We start from the raw sequence: 15,508 nt of genomic DNA, 5'->3' as shown, positions 1-15,508 counted from the left end.
CATGACAGACCAGCGACACCAGTGCAACTCAGGTAGACCATAAACTTTTATTTATAGATTTGGCAAGTCAAGGTAGTTTTTATGGAAGACAACTTTTCTTCAAAATCTTGAATAATAACTTTAAATCACTCAATTACAACCAGCCAACACTCTCGTTTCACCTTCCCGGTATGAGAAGATAACACTGGTAGAGTTGTCTTGGAGCAGCAACTTCACTGGCACGGTGAACAGAAGTGGAAACAATATGAAATCAGTCACTTTGAACAGACCAGTAGCTAAAACTTCAGATAACCCCGAGTGTCACCGTGTTCTGTGACACAAAACGAGGCATGAAAATGTGATTACTGGCACAAAAGCATGCCTCAGGGATACTGATAGGAGTGGGTGCCTTAGGACCCATGACTAAAGTATGTTGTGAATGCAGAGTTAACTGTAACAATGCTGTATTTCTTTAGTGATTATGTGTTTTGAGATAAGGGGCAAATCGTATCAACACGAACTGATAAAGCAACAAAAGACCGCACACGTACCTGTACCGTCAATAACCTCCAAATATGAACTTTGCTGAACAGGTACAGCATCTGTTTGCGTCACTAATTACACATAGAAAAGCAAAAAGGGGTGTGAAAAGGTCATATTTGGCAGTGAAAGGCAGAATCTTGCAGAGCATCACCGCCGTATCTTTGGCTCTTGAACACAGATCGTAGTAAAGAGATAAATAATTTCAACTAAAACTGGGATTCATATATCTGAACCAGCAAAAGACATAAAGCCCCGGAAAGGCTGGCAACTGGAACGCAACTGACACAGGATCAACAGAGGAAGTACAAAACCGTTTAAAAGCCACCTGGAATTAATAACGGACAAATCTACAGCATAATTACCTGTGTTAAAATCATCATTATCTACTTAAACACAACATAAATAGAAGGATCCCAATTATAAATTACTCTATAGGTCTTCATACAAATACAAACAATATTCCTCAAGTAAGAAAGTGCTCCCTTTCCTCTGTGGTAGAAGAACTCTTCAGCTTTCAGAGACCCCTTAAAAACTGGAATGACCGACTATGTTATGTGCAACATGTTTAAGAAAAGCATAAGTAGTGACTGAACATGAAACCACTAACATTGAACGAGTCTGTAGTGTTGCTCAAACATGCACTCTGGCTTCTGACACAGAAATTTAGACTATTGAACACACAAACAAACACACTGAGTTAAACAAAAAAACTAAAAAAAAATCATGTTTGTAAGACAGAACGCTAACATCATAATTTATAAAAGTGCAAAAACGGATCAAGATGATCATCGGATGCAACACTATGAGATGGCTGATACTTGCAGCAGACTGTCGTCTCGTTGACACAATCCCTCGTCCGTCCACAGAAACAGCTGGTGTTTAAAGGTTGATAAGGCACTTCAAAGTGTCCACGGTGCATCTGGAGTTCACCGTCACCTGTTCAGAGCAACTTCCTCTTTCCAGTTTGTTTCAACATGTGCTGTCCAAACTGTGAAAAAGAGAAGACAGAAAAAAGTACATAACACCTCAGAAAGTACTTAACAAGATCACCAAAGTGACAAAAGAACATCTGAAAATGGACCCTGAAGTTCCACCTTAAGAACAACGTTCTATCCTTGGTCCACTCTAAAGTCTACGGCTCGTTTTCGATGACAGCGGTGAAAACAGTCACATGTCTCACCAAAGGGGTTTCTGTTTGAGGTTTCACGTTGCGAGCAGGGAGTTTGAAATCCTCCTGGTCCTCTTGTTCACTGTCGTGTCGATATCGGTGGGCAAACTTGCGTTTCAGGGCCTCGGCGATGAGAGCTGCGGCGTCTGCCGGCTCACTGGGCTTCGCTTTGGCGTCAACTTCCCCTGGACGACTGCCAAACATACAGCAAACAAGAGCAATAACAATTTCTAATCATTCGAATTTGATCATTTGTGCGATACACAAACAGCAATGTCGAGCAGCTGCTCAAGAATATACAAGTCAACACGTGTTGATCTGAAGGTGCAATCAGATCTGTGGTTATGGCGAACTGTAACACATTACTGCACACAGGCAAGACCAAAAGCACCACTGATAGCTTGGATACACATCTATTAACTTCCAAAAACACTTCTTCACATTTAACCTCATCCGAGTGTATTTTCATTGGTAGAGGATTACCTTTTGACTGATCGCAACTTGACTTTGCTCATGTCTTTCAGGACATCGAGCATGTTGGGGATTTCTGCTGGCTTTGAGTCCAAAACTGTCTGGCTGTCTGTCTTCTTCCCTCTGCGCTCCTTAATCAAGTCAATGGCAGAAAATGTCCGCTGGAGAGATGGGGGTGGTGGAAGAGGAGGAGGAGGAGGAGGAGGAGGAGGAGGAGGTGGCGGTGGGGGAGGCAGGGAGCCAGAGGGTGGAGGGGGAGCTGTCCCTGTGGTAACAGCTGAGGTGAAAATAAAGGAGAGAAAAAGCTTGAAGCTGTCTAACATGTGGAATTCTCCTGCCATCTAGAGGAAAATGTGTGTTACTACAGTGGAGCAAATACAGGAAAACAAATCTCTCTCACACACACACACACACACACACACACACACACACACACACACACACAGGCAGGCTGTGTTTTTGAAGGCTGTGTGAGATACCTGGCTGTGCGCTCTTTTCCTGAGCCAGTACGATTTGTGCTATCTGAGCTCTGAGTTTGGCGAGTTCTGTCTCCAGTGCACTGATCTTCTGAATGGCTTCATCGTTGGCAGCTGTTGGCCCCTGGGGGTCCGGAGTCCCCTCATGCAGGCTTGGCAGTGACCTCTGGCGGGTTAAGGGTTTTCTCTGAGGCTGGCGGGCTCGAAACACGAGTCCTGGTGCGATCCCTGATCTGTTTCAAAAAGGTAAATCAAAGACACAACTCACATGAAACTGCAATCTCTAGACGATGCTAGCCAATAATCACTACCAAGCCCTCACCTGGGTCTGCCAAAGAAGTCTTCCTCGTCATCCTCATCCTTGTCGATCCAGGCGACATCAGCCAGAGATGCCACCAAACCGTTCTGCCTCCTGGCACCAATCAGGACACCAGTGTCCTCAGTGTACGGATAAAGCTGTCAGACAGAGAACAGCCATATTTAATGTTTAGACAAAAAAACCCATGCCAGAAAGCAGCACACCCCAGGACACATTACAACACTGCATTTCAACAACTCATGAAAGAAAGTAATTATGCAAAAATGAGGGAATAAGGGCAGTTTGAAGGGGAGGTTAGGAGGGGGTCTATATGCTGTTAATGAAAGGTTCAGGTAGCTCAGCAGGTCTTAAATCAGCTCAAGGTCGTTGAAGGTTGCTGAACGAACTGACCTAAAGCAGACATACTGCATTCCTCATAGCTAGGGAGGGTAACTGGAGACAGAAGAAAAGAAGAGAAAGCACAGTGTTGAAGGAGACAGAAAAGTCAAGAAAAACAATTCAATTTTTTGAAATTACATGCAACTGAACGGTCTTAAAGGTAGATTGGTTAAGAAATTCCTGATCACAGTCAGCTCTCTGATAAGAAAATCTCTCTGTTATAATGACTTCTTACACTGTTTATGGTTCATAAATGTAAACAGTCAGACAAGCGAAGGTAAACAAAAGTTGAAGAGGGTGTGTGATTTAACGTCACGTGGCTGTGACTCCAGGCAGAGAGGGAGGCAGGAAGAAGGGCAGAAGAGCAGACAGGGCTAGATCATATGTGACGAATTCAAACAACATGAAATCACAAGAGGGACAATCTGCCATCCTCTTAAAATCTAAAATATACATACTACATATTTAAAGTATGATGGGTCGATCTGTTAAATGACACAACACTATAACACAAGATGATCTGGTAGCCTCCCCTCACCTGAAAATGAACCCTGGGGCAGGGGTTAAGAGGAAGACTCGTAGCTATTCTCCTCACAATACTTCTTGAGGACCCATAGGGCTTGGCTGATCCAAAAGCCTGAAAAACAAAAGACGAATCACAAATAATGTCAAATTCCGTCAATTACATTTAACCTAACCTCACGCAAGCTGCATTCGAGCACAAACACCAGCAGATTTCACCAGAAACTTCTCAGATCTCGCAACTGAGAGACCGTAACAAAGGGTTTTCAGAGGAGAGCCAGATAACAGCACAATAGTCTGTCTAAGACTGCGAAATGTTTGGAAATAGTACGTTTAGCAGACACTTGTTTCGTCAGATATCAACGTGCGCGTTCACATACCAGGTCCATTTCCATCCGTGCATGGTCTCTACTCATTTCTGTCTACGTTTTTCACAAGGGCAGACGGGTGCATGCCCCAAGGCCAAGGGCATCATCACCAAATGGTCATCTGGAAGAAACAGACGAGCGAGAAATTCAGGTTGAGTCACAAAACTTTAAAAGCAACAATGACTTCTGCAGGAGCATCAGCCTCTACAATGCACACCTGAGTCAAGACGCTCCAGTCCACTACTACGATTAAACATACTGAGTCAGCCTTTAGTGGTCCTGGCCGATTTTAACTTTGAACAGGGATGAAGCTCTCTGTCCAAGACAGTCACTGTTGCCAATCGGGATGTAGAATTTCTGCATCCATTTTCTCAACAAGTGGGACATGTAACACACTGTCAAAGTAGCTAGCAACAAAGTAAACATGGGAGGATGCTCAGCACATATTAGATACGTAATGTTAGCTAAAGATGCTAAAAGAAGGTATCACAGCCAGATCCGGCGCTTATTAACTTTAGAATTATCGTTAACAGCTTAACTTGCCATTTGTGTTGTTTGTGTTTCGATTGTAAACGACTTCGTTGCTGTAACACTGCAGTTTATCACTGAGATTAATGAAGTAAGATGATCTATGTTTCTCGTGTAAGTATTATTATTATTTGTCTATCCTTACAGCAGCACGATAATCATGAGACCGAACGCTTTAAGATACTCTCTCTCGCTTTATTGGTTTTAAGAGTTCAGAATTTAAGGAAACCAAGAAACGTGTTAAAGTGAGCCAGTCGCAGATTTGTGACTGAAGTTAACTTAACTGATATCATGCTTCAGACAGGTTAGTGGTTAGCTAAGCTAGCTAAATTAAATGGGTGACTCTTAACTTTAGCGGGCAGAACGGCTAACTGATGCTAACAGCGATAGCAGCCTAGCTAACGCCAGCCAACTTAACCGTTGACAAAATCTACTAGGATGTGCCGAAGATGGCTACAATTCTGGTTAACATTACCCCTAAAGTTTGACAACTGACCACATGTGTATGTTATATTCATGGATCGGTTGTGTGTGACGTTAAAATGAACTTACCTAGAGTGACGTTCGCCAACAACTTTTCAATTTTTTCCAACTTGTCTTCTGACGGCTACCTTCAGGAGGAGGTGAGTGGGAAGACTCATGGAATACGTTTTGAGCCAATTGGATTACAGGGATTATAATAGGTAGGTTGTCACTATGAAATGTCACCATTGGCTATTCCTATTGATTGGCAGAAAAAGTGACCAATCATATGTGGGTTTTAAACAAAAACTGTCTGATGATTGGGTTTTCATTAAGTCAATCAAAATATAGTGTCCAACCATATGCCAGAAACTGTGTGTACGTTCGTTATTATTTCCTAAATTCCCCGTCAGGGCTGTGACCGGCTGAAACTGTTGGGATCTTAGGGGGAAACCGGGATGTCCTGATTATCAAAACAAATGCATCCATTGATGTGCCACAAAACCCAAACACTGTGCACAGCTGCTAGCTAAAAGGCCATAGTAAAGAAAGAAGCACAGGCCTAGCGGTAGTGAAATTGTTTGTTACAGTTGTTTTAAAGGTGGTTTCGTGAACTCAGCCGTCTCTTGTTTGATTCTTGTTTTTGCATCTGTTGCACCTGAAGTCAGCTGGGGTTTCTCATGATTTTTCTGAAAACTGTCAAGAAGGTATGCTGTAATTGTCAAGTAACGTTAGCTAGCCTAGCTTAGCTGCTGAATCGCCTCTGTACCACAGGGCGTGATTTGAGGTGAGGTTGGGGGTCGTAGAAAGTGTCTTTGGCAAAAACAAGTACTCGTATTATGTCTTACGTTAATTACTTGATTGTGTTAGCGGCAAATGATATGATTAACCGGCATGCTTTTAAAATTTGTCCTCCAAAGCATGCTAAGATATTTTTTCTTTCACGTGATAACTACAGTGTTATCAGTGCATATCAGTAAAATCAGTAACTTTAAAAGAGTCAGGCATCAGCGTCACGCTTTCAGAGATTACTGCTGATATCAAACCCCAGAAATTTCTACATATGAGTAAAATGTCGTGTAGGCAATGGGATTATTGGAAAAGTTTAACAGTGCGTGCCACTAACACTTAATATTGCAAGGCAGGACATTATTCTGCACCGACGTGGCAAAAAAAAAAAGTTAAAATAGCTTTTGTGGTTTGTTGTTATACACAAGAAGGGCATTTATGTTCGTGTTGCAAGATTGGTTGATTAATTTATTAGTTGATTAACAGAAAATTATTTGGCAACAATGTTTGACAATCATGTCACTCACAAAACTAAAGGGCAAACACTCACTAGGATATCGTTGGGCTTTTTACTGGTGGTGACAAAAAAACAAACAAAAAAAGCAATTTGATTGTTGTCACCTTCATGCCTGCTACGAAAAATTGTTTTCACTGTTGATTAGCTTTTGATTCTTTTTAAATTAATCAACTAATTGTTTGGTCTAGAAAATGTCAGAAAATGGTGAAAAATGTCTTGTTTTGTCTACAGCCCAAAGATATTTAGTTTCCAGTCATAGAGGAGCAAAGAAACATGAACATATCCACACATAAGAAGCTGGAATCAGACAATTTTGACTTTTTTTCCCCTCTCTTAAAAATAAAAACTGATTAATCAATTTTCCAAATAGTTGGTAAACAATTTAATAGTTCTTAAAACAGACGTTCGTTATGTTATTCTTTCAGTAGAACGAAGAGGTTGGTTTGATGTGCGTGAGGTCCAGACTAGAGGCACCATGAGTGCGGAGATGGATGCACTGACTGTGGTGAACCAGCTGCGAGACCTTGCTGCGGACCCCCTGAACCGGAGAGCCATTGTAGAAGACCAAGGCTGTCTGCCAGGTCTCATCCTTTTTCTGGACCACCCCAACCCACAGGTCGTCTACTCTGCTCTTTTGGTAAGCAGCATCCGATTATTTATATTTCCTTCATGCGTTCACATACATGACCGTTCACATTGCAGATAGTTAATGTTGCGTTAAGTAAAATAATAAGGTTTGAACTCGCACGGCTGATCATTCAGTACCACCACAGAAAGAGATGAATTGATCGTTCACATTCTAGATGAAGTATCTCCAGCAGCTGTTTAGATTAAATTAGTCATGGTTGAACAATCAGCTGAGTTCCCTACTGATTCTGCAATTTAGTGTAGTTTTCTGCTCTTGTCGTGCTGTGTCCCCCCCTGCTGTCCAGCGGTGTCAGAGCAGGTCTCAGTGACGCTCTAAAGGCCTTTTCTCCCACCACTGTGGCCCAGTTACCGTTGCAAGCTGACATGTGGTGGCATTTCAACAGCCCCACATTTAAAAACACTACGCAGGTGACATCTGCTGTCTGTTTCGTGATGTAAACGCAATACTCAGTCTCGATATGACAACTTCTCCCAACTACTGCCACCGCCACCCTTTTGCACAGTGCATGACTTGTATTGTGAGTAAACATTTAAGTGGCTTTATGTAACAGTTGCTCCTTGACGGTAACCCGTGAAGTGTAAACACGGGGTCAGTGCATGTGCTCTTATATTGGTTATGTAATATTTTACCATTGCACATGCTCGCCCAGTTTAAAAGCATACTCTCTCGCTCTCTCTCTCCTGATATTGCAAATGGTCCGTCAGCTTTTAGCGCTGGATAGATAACGGTTGCCCTTGTCCTTGCAGGCCGTGCGCTACCTGGCAGAATGTCGAGCCAACAGGGAGAAGATGAAGGCCGAGCTGGGCATGATGCTGAGTTTGCAGAATGTCATGCAGAAGCAAGTCCCTGTCATCACCACATCTTGCACGCACACACACACACGCACACACGCTCACTGTGCACTTTCTTTACGTAAAACCTTAACCTAGGATTTCTTTTGTTTTGCACGGACAATGTGTGCCACTCTGCAGATTTTCCAGGCAGCGCGACGTCCTTTCCATCTGCCATGTCAGGATGAATGTGATTAAAGTTGAATCAGGGAAGGGCGGTAAACAGTTAAACTGCTGCTTCTGCATGTCATAGATTTTAATGCATCTTGCCACCTCTCTACAATTTCCTGATGAGTCCACTCGGATGTTTTTACTGATGTGAGCTTATATTTGCTCTTGTTTTGTTGTGGAGTCGGCGCGTTATTTTACAGAGGTGGCTCATTTTGCACACGTGGTGTATTCACCCGTGTCGTGTCATCGGCAGGTTTGGTTTGAGGAGGCGTTGTGCTCCAGATAACTGGTCTTAGCTGACGGTCTGTGGCAGGTTTGCTAAGCGACTGCTGTTCATCATTAGCACCCTGATAGGAATAGACCCATGTTCAAGTGGCTGGCTGTAGCTTGCATGATTTTTGTTGCCCCCTCATCGCTTCTCTTCCTGCGGCAGAGCTCTTGCTTGCCCTGGAGTGAGCCAGTCACTTCAGCTAGTCAGGGGTGGCATCAACAGGAGCCCTGCAGTAACAGCAGCAGCTTTCCCTCCTCGCAGTCCAGTCGATCTGACTTTGGGTAGAGGTCGATCATAGCCGGACAGAGTGGGAACACATGGCTGAGGGGGAAGCGTCCAGCATAGTTGCACCAAACAGGTGTGAAGACCATTTTTGGTCTTTTGACACATTAAGATCTGGATCTCAAGATGACGTTGGCTTTTTTTTTTCAATGCATAAAGGTGATGAATAGATAAAGAGTGTTTGGCTCGCCGAAAGGCTGACAGGCTTCCACAGAGCTGCAGCAGGAATATGTTGTACAGTGCCAGGGAGCACCAGAGGGCAGCCACGCCAGACAGCTGATGTCGTATGTGGTTACTATAGAAGGAGTGATGACTTGGTGACATATAAAGCAGTATAGCCTGCAGGAGTTTCTCAGGATCCCTCAGCAACTGCAACTGACCTCATGTGGCTTCTTCATGGAAAGCTGCTGCCCACTGAAATATTATGCTTTGCTATGGATTTTTTGCTAAAAGGGCAGTGAAAATATGACTGAAGTGCAGAATAGGCTTAATTAGCATGAGTTTAAATGTGTGATGGACTGCAGCATTGTCTTTTGGTGCACTAAATAGTTGTCCAAGGAATACTGGTGATGGATGGTGGATGGTGATGTGGCTGTGGCCCTCTGTGGCAGCGTCTCCAGCGTCACATTCAGGCCACATCCATTGGAGCTTACATGAAAGGGAGCTTAATGAATATATTTCAAATTTAAGCCCGATTCACACTTCTCCTCTCCCACAGAGGCGTACAAGCATCATGATTTGCCCGCCTTGCTATTTCTATCTTGCCCCTCAACAGAAATATCTTGGCCATTTAGATTTCCAACCTCTCCTGTCCGAGGCTGCCCGGAAGAGTGTGAACCGGGCTGGAACTTGGAGGATAACTGCTGGGACGTTGCTTTTCACAAAATTCATATTAGCTCAAGTTGTGCTCATCTCACACTCATACAGGTCAATCTGCTGTTCAGGATTAATTTTTCCAAATCTCACAAATTTATCTTAATATCACACACAGCTGTGACAAATCCTGCAATCTTACTCATATTTCTACGGCAGGCCATTATTGTTTTGCTTTTGGCAGAATTACGTCGATACTGTATCACAAATGTGTTTGATAACTATGAAGCTCTTGCTCCATATTGCCATATTTGAGCTTCCAGGAGACTGGAATCAGTGCACCTCAAAGCAATTATGTGATCTAGCTTTCACTTCCTTACTGGCAAGTCACCATCTTCTTCTTCTTCACTGTCTGTCTGTACTCTGTCATAAGTCGGCCAAAGCTCCCTTCAGCCCTCAGCGGTTCAGTGATATCATGCCCTTCCGGCAATCTTTTTAAACACTTTTCAACTCTCTGCAATCTCTATCTCCTGACTGACAGATACCCAACCCTCCCTCATTTTCTTTTTCAACCCCTTTCTTTTTTTTTTTTTTTTGTTCGTCTCTTTTTTTAATTTGTTTTGTTTCTTGTGGGCTTGAATTTTGAATAGTGGCTCTCTTTTCTCTTCTCATGCGCCACATATCATACATGCCAACACAACAGATCATTTCAACTCTTCAGCTGCGTGGCACTGACCACTTGTGTGCATATGAACCACATTTGATCAATTAAACCACATAAGTCATTTTTCTTTCACAATAATCAACCTCTCTCCCCTTGTTTTTACTCTCTCCCACCAAAGGAGCACATCGCCTGGGGAGACCAAACTGCTGGCCTCTGAGATCTATGAGATTTTGCAGTCGGCTGGTAAAGAAGAGGCCGAACAGGCTGAGGCGGCAGCTGCCTCCTGCAAACGTAAAGCCCACTTCTTCCTGGGCTCCAACAACAAGAGGGCCAAAACTGTGGTGCTGCACATCGATGGACTGGATGACCCCGTAAGTGTTCACAGAGCGCGTCCAGGACTCAACACGGCGCACTGGCACGCATCTATCATGCTCAGACGCACCAAACGTCTGTGGATGCACAAGAATCTCATTTTGGGGGCACGGTGCTCGCTGCTGTCATCATCGCAGTGTTGTCAGTGCAGCTTAGCGGCGTCTGTCTGGCACAGGATCGGGGGTGGAGGGGTCAGGTTGTAAATGTCAGCCATTGAACAGCAGGACGTTGAGATTGAACCTGAATGCTGCACTGCAGGAAGCTTGCACCTAGCCAGATTACATTACAGCAGACAGACGGCCTCTGGTGGGCCGCATCGCTGTGGCAGCTGGATACCGTGCTCATGTAAACTGTATCCCTTAGATTTCAGACATATTTTTATGCACACACTTTACCTGATTGAACTGTAGCTGATCCTGCATCCACCACATTTCCAGCCTTGTTCTGCATAGCTTCGCTTTAGGCCACAATCATCTCTCAACTCGTGACGTGTTGGCCTTGTTGTTTCGCACATCTCCTCACGCCCTTCACCTGTTTCCTGTCTGCTGTCAGACTCGAAGGAGCCTTTGCGAGGAGGCGTTGCTGAAGATTCGGGGGGTCATCAGCTTCACCTTCCAGATGGCTGTCAAGAGGTGTGTGGTCAGGATCCGCTCTGACCTTAAAGCGGAGGTAAGTGTCTCTCCGGATGCAGAAAATCATCCAGGAATTTAGGGATGTTTTTAATTTGAATATTTCAATTTCACCATCTGTCCAGTTTCAATTTATGGAATGAACAGTGCTTAATAAGCACCTTCCTTGATCGATGACGAAGCAAAACACTGTTTCCATGTGTCCCTATTACTGTAAGCCAGGAAATTTGATACATTTGATGTATTTCAGCTCAACTTTCAACCTTTTAACCACTTTGAAACATCTGAAGGCTGGTGATTGATTGCTGCTCTGTTGCCTGTTATATTAAAAGTTTTGAGAACAAAAAGTTAGATATTAACTTTAACAGTGATATTTAAAACTGTTAAGTAATCGTCTTGTTCATTCAGAAATAGATTGGTTTGCCTTGGATGAAAACGCACCCTCAACAAATCACACATACAATACTGAATCCAATTGGTTGGATTTCTCAAGCGTAACTTTGGTATTTTTCTCGAAAACTCCTCAATATATAGGCTGAGATATATTGTCAGCCTCTGTCAGGAGCAGCATTGTCATTGTTGTTGCTTGTGTGATTAACAGTAGCATTTATCATTTGCATTTGATTTACCAAAAGAAATACAAAGGACAACGACTCTTTATTTGTCACAGGCGTTGGGCACAGCAATCAACTCCACCAAAGTAATGACGGCCCAGCAGGTGGTGAAGACAGATGACGGAGGAGAGGTAAGGCCAGCTTATGTGAGACCTCTAACATCTCTATTGTTGATCCTAAACTGCTGTATGCAAGACTCATTTTGTCACCTAGAAGAAGTCAGCCGACAGATCGGTACGCTCACTGTATGTCGCATGTATCTCTGCACAGGCACTGTAGCCGCCCTTGCCTGTGGCTGAGACTTATTCACACTGACATCATTAGCTAGTCACATCTCTGCCTCAGCCTGTGGGCCAGTTGCTTTTTGCCAAACACATGTCCGGTCCTAGTTGCACCATTTATAGCAGCAGATTCCCCATTTGGAGCTCGTGCCCAAACTGCATAGTGAAACAACTAAATCTTAACAAAACGTGGGATTTTAAAGTGTTTGTTTTCCAATAATAGTAATAATATGATAATAATCTAAAAGCTGTTGCTCAAATAATTGAAGATAAATGCCGATGGTTACACCAATGGTCATATATAATGTGGCCAGCAGGGGTCAGACCTGGCTCAGTCATGAAGTCTGACTCCAGATGATGATTTTTTTTTTTTTGTTCTGTAGTGAAACAACTGTGCTTAATGTTAAACCTGGAATAAAGTCATTGATTGGACGAATTGCACGCAGCAAATAATTTTCTTTGCTGTTAATTTATCTCTTTGTTCTTTTTCAAATAATATTTCTCCTGTCTTTGTGCAGCTGATGGTGCCATTCCAGGAGGACTCGGCGGTGCTGGTAGAGGAGAACACGGACATCCCGGACTACCTGCCCGAGGAGGAGAGTCCATCCCAGGAGCAGGACAAGGCCGTCACGCGCGTGGGCTCCATCACGGACGGCATGGGCTGGCTCAGCACGGCCGCCAACTTCCTGACGCGCTCCTTTTACTGGTGACCACTTCCTGTGTTTCCCTCTGTGCTCCCCGTTTTCTCTTAAGTACCATCCAGCTGCAGCCTTAGCGTCTCTCAGCCTCGTCCCGGACTAAGCCCTGCCTCACGGCGCTACACTAGTCTAGACTTCCCCTCCGCAAAGCACACAGACCCCGGCCACGCGTGTGCAACAAGTGCTGGACTGCCAAGTGGAACCTGCAATAACTTTAACTTGTGTATATATTGAGCTACGAATCCCACTACTGGCTGTCTGTGCACAACTATATACTAGCTGCATATGTATCTCACGAGACAGAGCGAGAGGACTTGAAATCAGCCAAAACCAAATAACATTCTAGAAATGTGTACCGCTGCGTTTACGGAGTTGGCGTGTGGCAGGCGTATTTAATTATTCTGAGGCTGATCTTGAATACACAGAAAATTGGGAGTTCAATTTTTTTTTTTTTTTTTTTTGCGTGTGATTTTTTTGTTGCTTTTTCCTCCTGGTGTCTACTCTCAACCATTCTTCTTTTACTATATATATTTTTTTCATATTTTTCATTCTTAAATTTCCTAATTAAGCTGATTTTTTTTTTTCTCCTTTCAATTTTACTAGCATGCAATGAGTCTTTCGTGCCAATCTTGCCCGATGCCTAGATCTGTGATTGTTGTCTGTGCCTTTTTGACAGTTTTACTTTAATATGATTTTTTCATCATTGTTTCAAATGAGTCGAGCGCTCCGAGCATGTCAGATGTCACGTTTGTGCTTCCCTGGCGGCCCTTACCAGCTGCAGCCTGGCCTCTCCCAGCTTTTAGCCCACCGAGGGACGTCACCTCAGTAGAAATGGTAAACTTAGACACCAGCAAGAGGCTGCAGCCCATTTAGCCACTGGCTCAGATGCATTAGACTGTTGTATATTGAAAAGGCGAGTTGGCTGATACGCAGCGTTTAGTCGTTTCGGTCACAAACCAGGACTCCTCTGATGATGCTTCAGTACAGGAAATATCAAATGTGAGTTCTGCTGTGGCGGCGCATTGACTGACAGCTCCTTGTGTTATTTGCACAGACTTTAGGCTACCTCTGCTTTCTGTCTCGCATCAGCATCATGCTCTCGTAGTTTTAGTAAAAACCGTAGATCCGCATGGAGAAGACAAACCTGTTAGCTGCCTGCTTCACCGTGTTACCTGAACTCCCACTGACATTTTTTACAGTATTGTAGCTCCCACCTGTTCAGTTCCATTTTTCAGTTTAGCCAGCAGTGTCCTTAAAGCAAAGATCATGTTGGTGCGCTCTCACACACACACACATACACACTCACACATACAGAGGACTCACTAGTGCTATCATATGAGCAGTAGTGGTATACTGGAACAAAGGTGTGGTTATAAATATTTTGTAAATGGTGCCTGATTCCCTAAAATCTCAGATGTTACATGTGAAGGAAAAATTCTGCTCTGCTTTTGTAATACTGATTTGCATTTTTAACGCCACAAAATAGCACGAGAGGTTGTAGCAGCTAATGCTAACGCTCTTAGCGAGTTTTCTTCAGCCCTTACAACCCCATGACTCACACCAGGTTTCTGTATGATCTCCTCTGACTCGTGTGAGTGTCGTTAGCGATTATTACATACAATGCTGAGCAGGCGACTTATATTGTTCCGATGGTGCGGAGACGTCACACTTGGTTGAGGTCAAACAGATAGAGGAATGGCACAGAATGACCTGAATAATCTGAACTGATGGTGGCTCTTCTCTGGAAAAGCAATAATAATTTTTGCATTAAATGTAGTGATTATAAATCGCCATCATCCTTCAAAGTAATGTTTTTGAATAAAAAGCATTAGTTGAAAGTTACGGTCGTCATCAGTATTAAAAATTCTTCTTCATTTGTCCGTTTTGCACAGATTTAATCTCTTAAATTGCGTCATCTAGTTTCATTTTTAATATTTGGTGTCTCAGCTCATACTGCAAAGAAATACTTGAACATCGTTTCTTAGAACTGTCCTTATGTGTTGACAAACGTGTGAATTTCCCTTAACGGTTAGATTAATCACATCTGAAGGCTGACAAAAAAAAAAACACTCAACAATGTAACTTTAAGTGTACAGACTTCATGTGTCTGTCATCAAATGTAATATAATGTAATGCAGATCTTAAAATTGTAGATTCCCGTACACTGTTAATGCAAATGATGATAAACTTCAAAATCTAAATTTGTCTGGTGTTTTAATTTCTGAATCTTTCTGGCTGGTTATGCTGAATGTGAGATGGTCTTGACCTATCATTTCCCGACATTATGCTCTCATGATACACTTCATGGCATGTGCAGTGGTCACACCAGTGCTCCAGACCTTACTTTGTCAAATCAAATTGCTGAAGGCAGCAACCATTCTTAGCATAGAGAGAGAGAGGAGAAATTCAGTTTTCTTTACTGGTGCATAAGTGAGGTGCCCCAGGGCAATCCAGTGGCCTGCCCACCACCTCCCCCAGCTTCGGTGCTGGTAGGCAGGCAGAAGCAGCAGCCAACCCCAGCTGGAGGCCCTGGAGCCACTGCTGATGCTGCTGCTGCTGCTGCTGAGCCTCCAATGAAACACTGTGCCAAGCTGGAGGGGAGGCCTTCACTGCCCTGCTGCATCATCTGGACGGAAGGGGACTAGAGAAGCACTCTTTATGACAATTTAGAAAATTTTAATCTGCTCTGGCCACTTTAAATGAAGCATTTGTTT

The 15,508-nt window shown here is 43.5% G+C and overlaps 2 protein-coding genes across 3 annotated transcripts; one reads left to right on the top strand and one right to left on the bottom strand.

Annotated features, from left to right (window-relative positions):
- Window positions 1-28: 28 nt before the first annotated feature.
- On the bottom strand, window positions 29-5,393 carry mtfr1 (mitochondrial fission regulator 1). The gene is made up of 8 exons (XM_076761148.1): window positions 5,305-5,393; window positions 4,237-4,345; window positions 3,873-3,971; window positions 2,960-3,093; window positions 2,641-2,870; window positions 2,174-2,438; window positions 1,703-1,883; window positions 29-1,510 (listed from the first exon to the last, which is right to left on the bottom strand). The coding sequence occupies exons 2-8, from the start codon at window positions 4,270-4,272 to the stop codon at window positions 1,463-1,465; spliced, it is 993 nt and encodes a 330-aa protein (XP_076617263.1). The 5' UTR covers window positions 4,273-4,345; window positions 5,305-5,393; the 3' UTR covers window positions 29-1,462.
- A 335-nt stretch (window positions 5,394-5,728) lies between these two features.
- Window positions 5,729-14,882, top strand: armc1 (armadillo repeat containing 1). Of its 2 annotated transcripts, none has more exons than XM_076761595.1 (7): window positions 5,729-5,921; window positions 6,946-7,157; window positions 7,916-8,007; window positions 10,379-10,571; window positions 11,125-11,241; window positions 11,872-11,946; window positions 12,615-14,882. In XM_076761595.1, exons 2-7 carry the CDS (start codon window positions 6,996-6,998, stop codon window positions 12,804-12,806), a joined length of 831 nt encoding a protein of 276 aa, XP_076617710.1. In that variant the 5' UTR covers window positions 5,729-5,921; window positions 6,946-6,995; the 3' UTR covers window positions 12,807-14,882. The 2 variants fall into 2 exon arrangements, with proteins under 2 accessions (XP_076617710.1, XP_076617711.1); XM_076761596.1 differs by having other exon boundaries at window positions 5,742-5,921; window positions 6,949-7,157.
- Window positions 14,883-15,508: the final 626 nt, after the last annotated feature.

The sequence above is a fragment of the Chaetodon auriga genome, chromosome 21 (assembly GCF_051107435.1).
Source record: "Chaetodon auriga isolate fChaAug3 chromosome 21, fChaAug3.hap1, whole genome shotgun sequence".
Taxonomy (NCBI): Eukaryota; Metazoa; Chordata; class Actinopteri; order Chaetodontiformes; family Chaetodontidae; genus Chaetodon; species Chaetodon auriga.
This window is presented reverse-complemented; position numbering and strand designations above follow the sequence as displayed.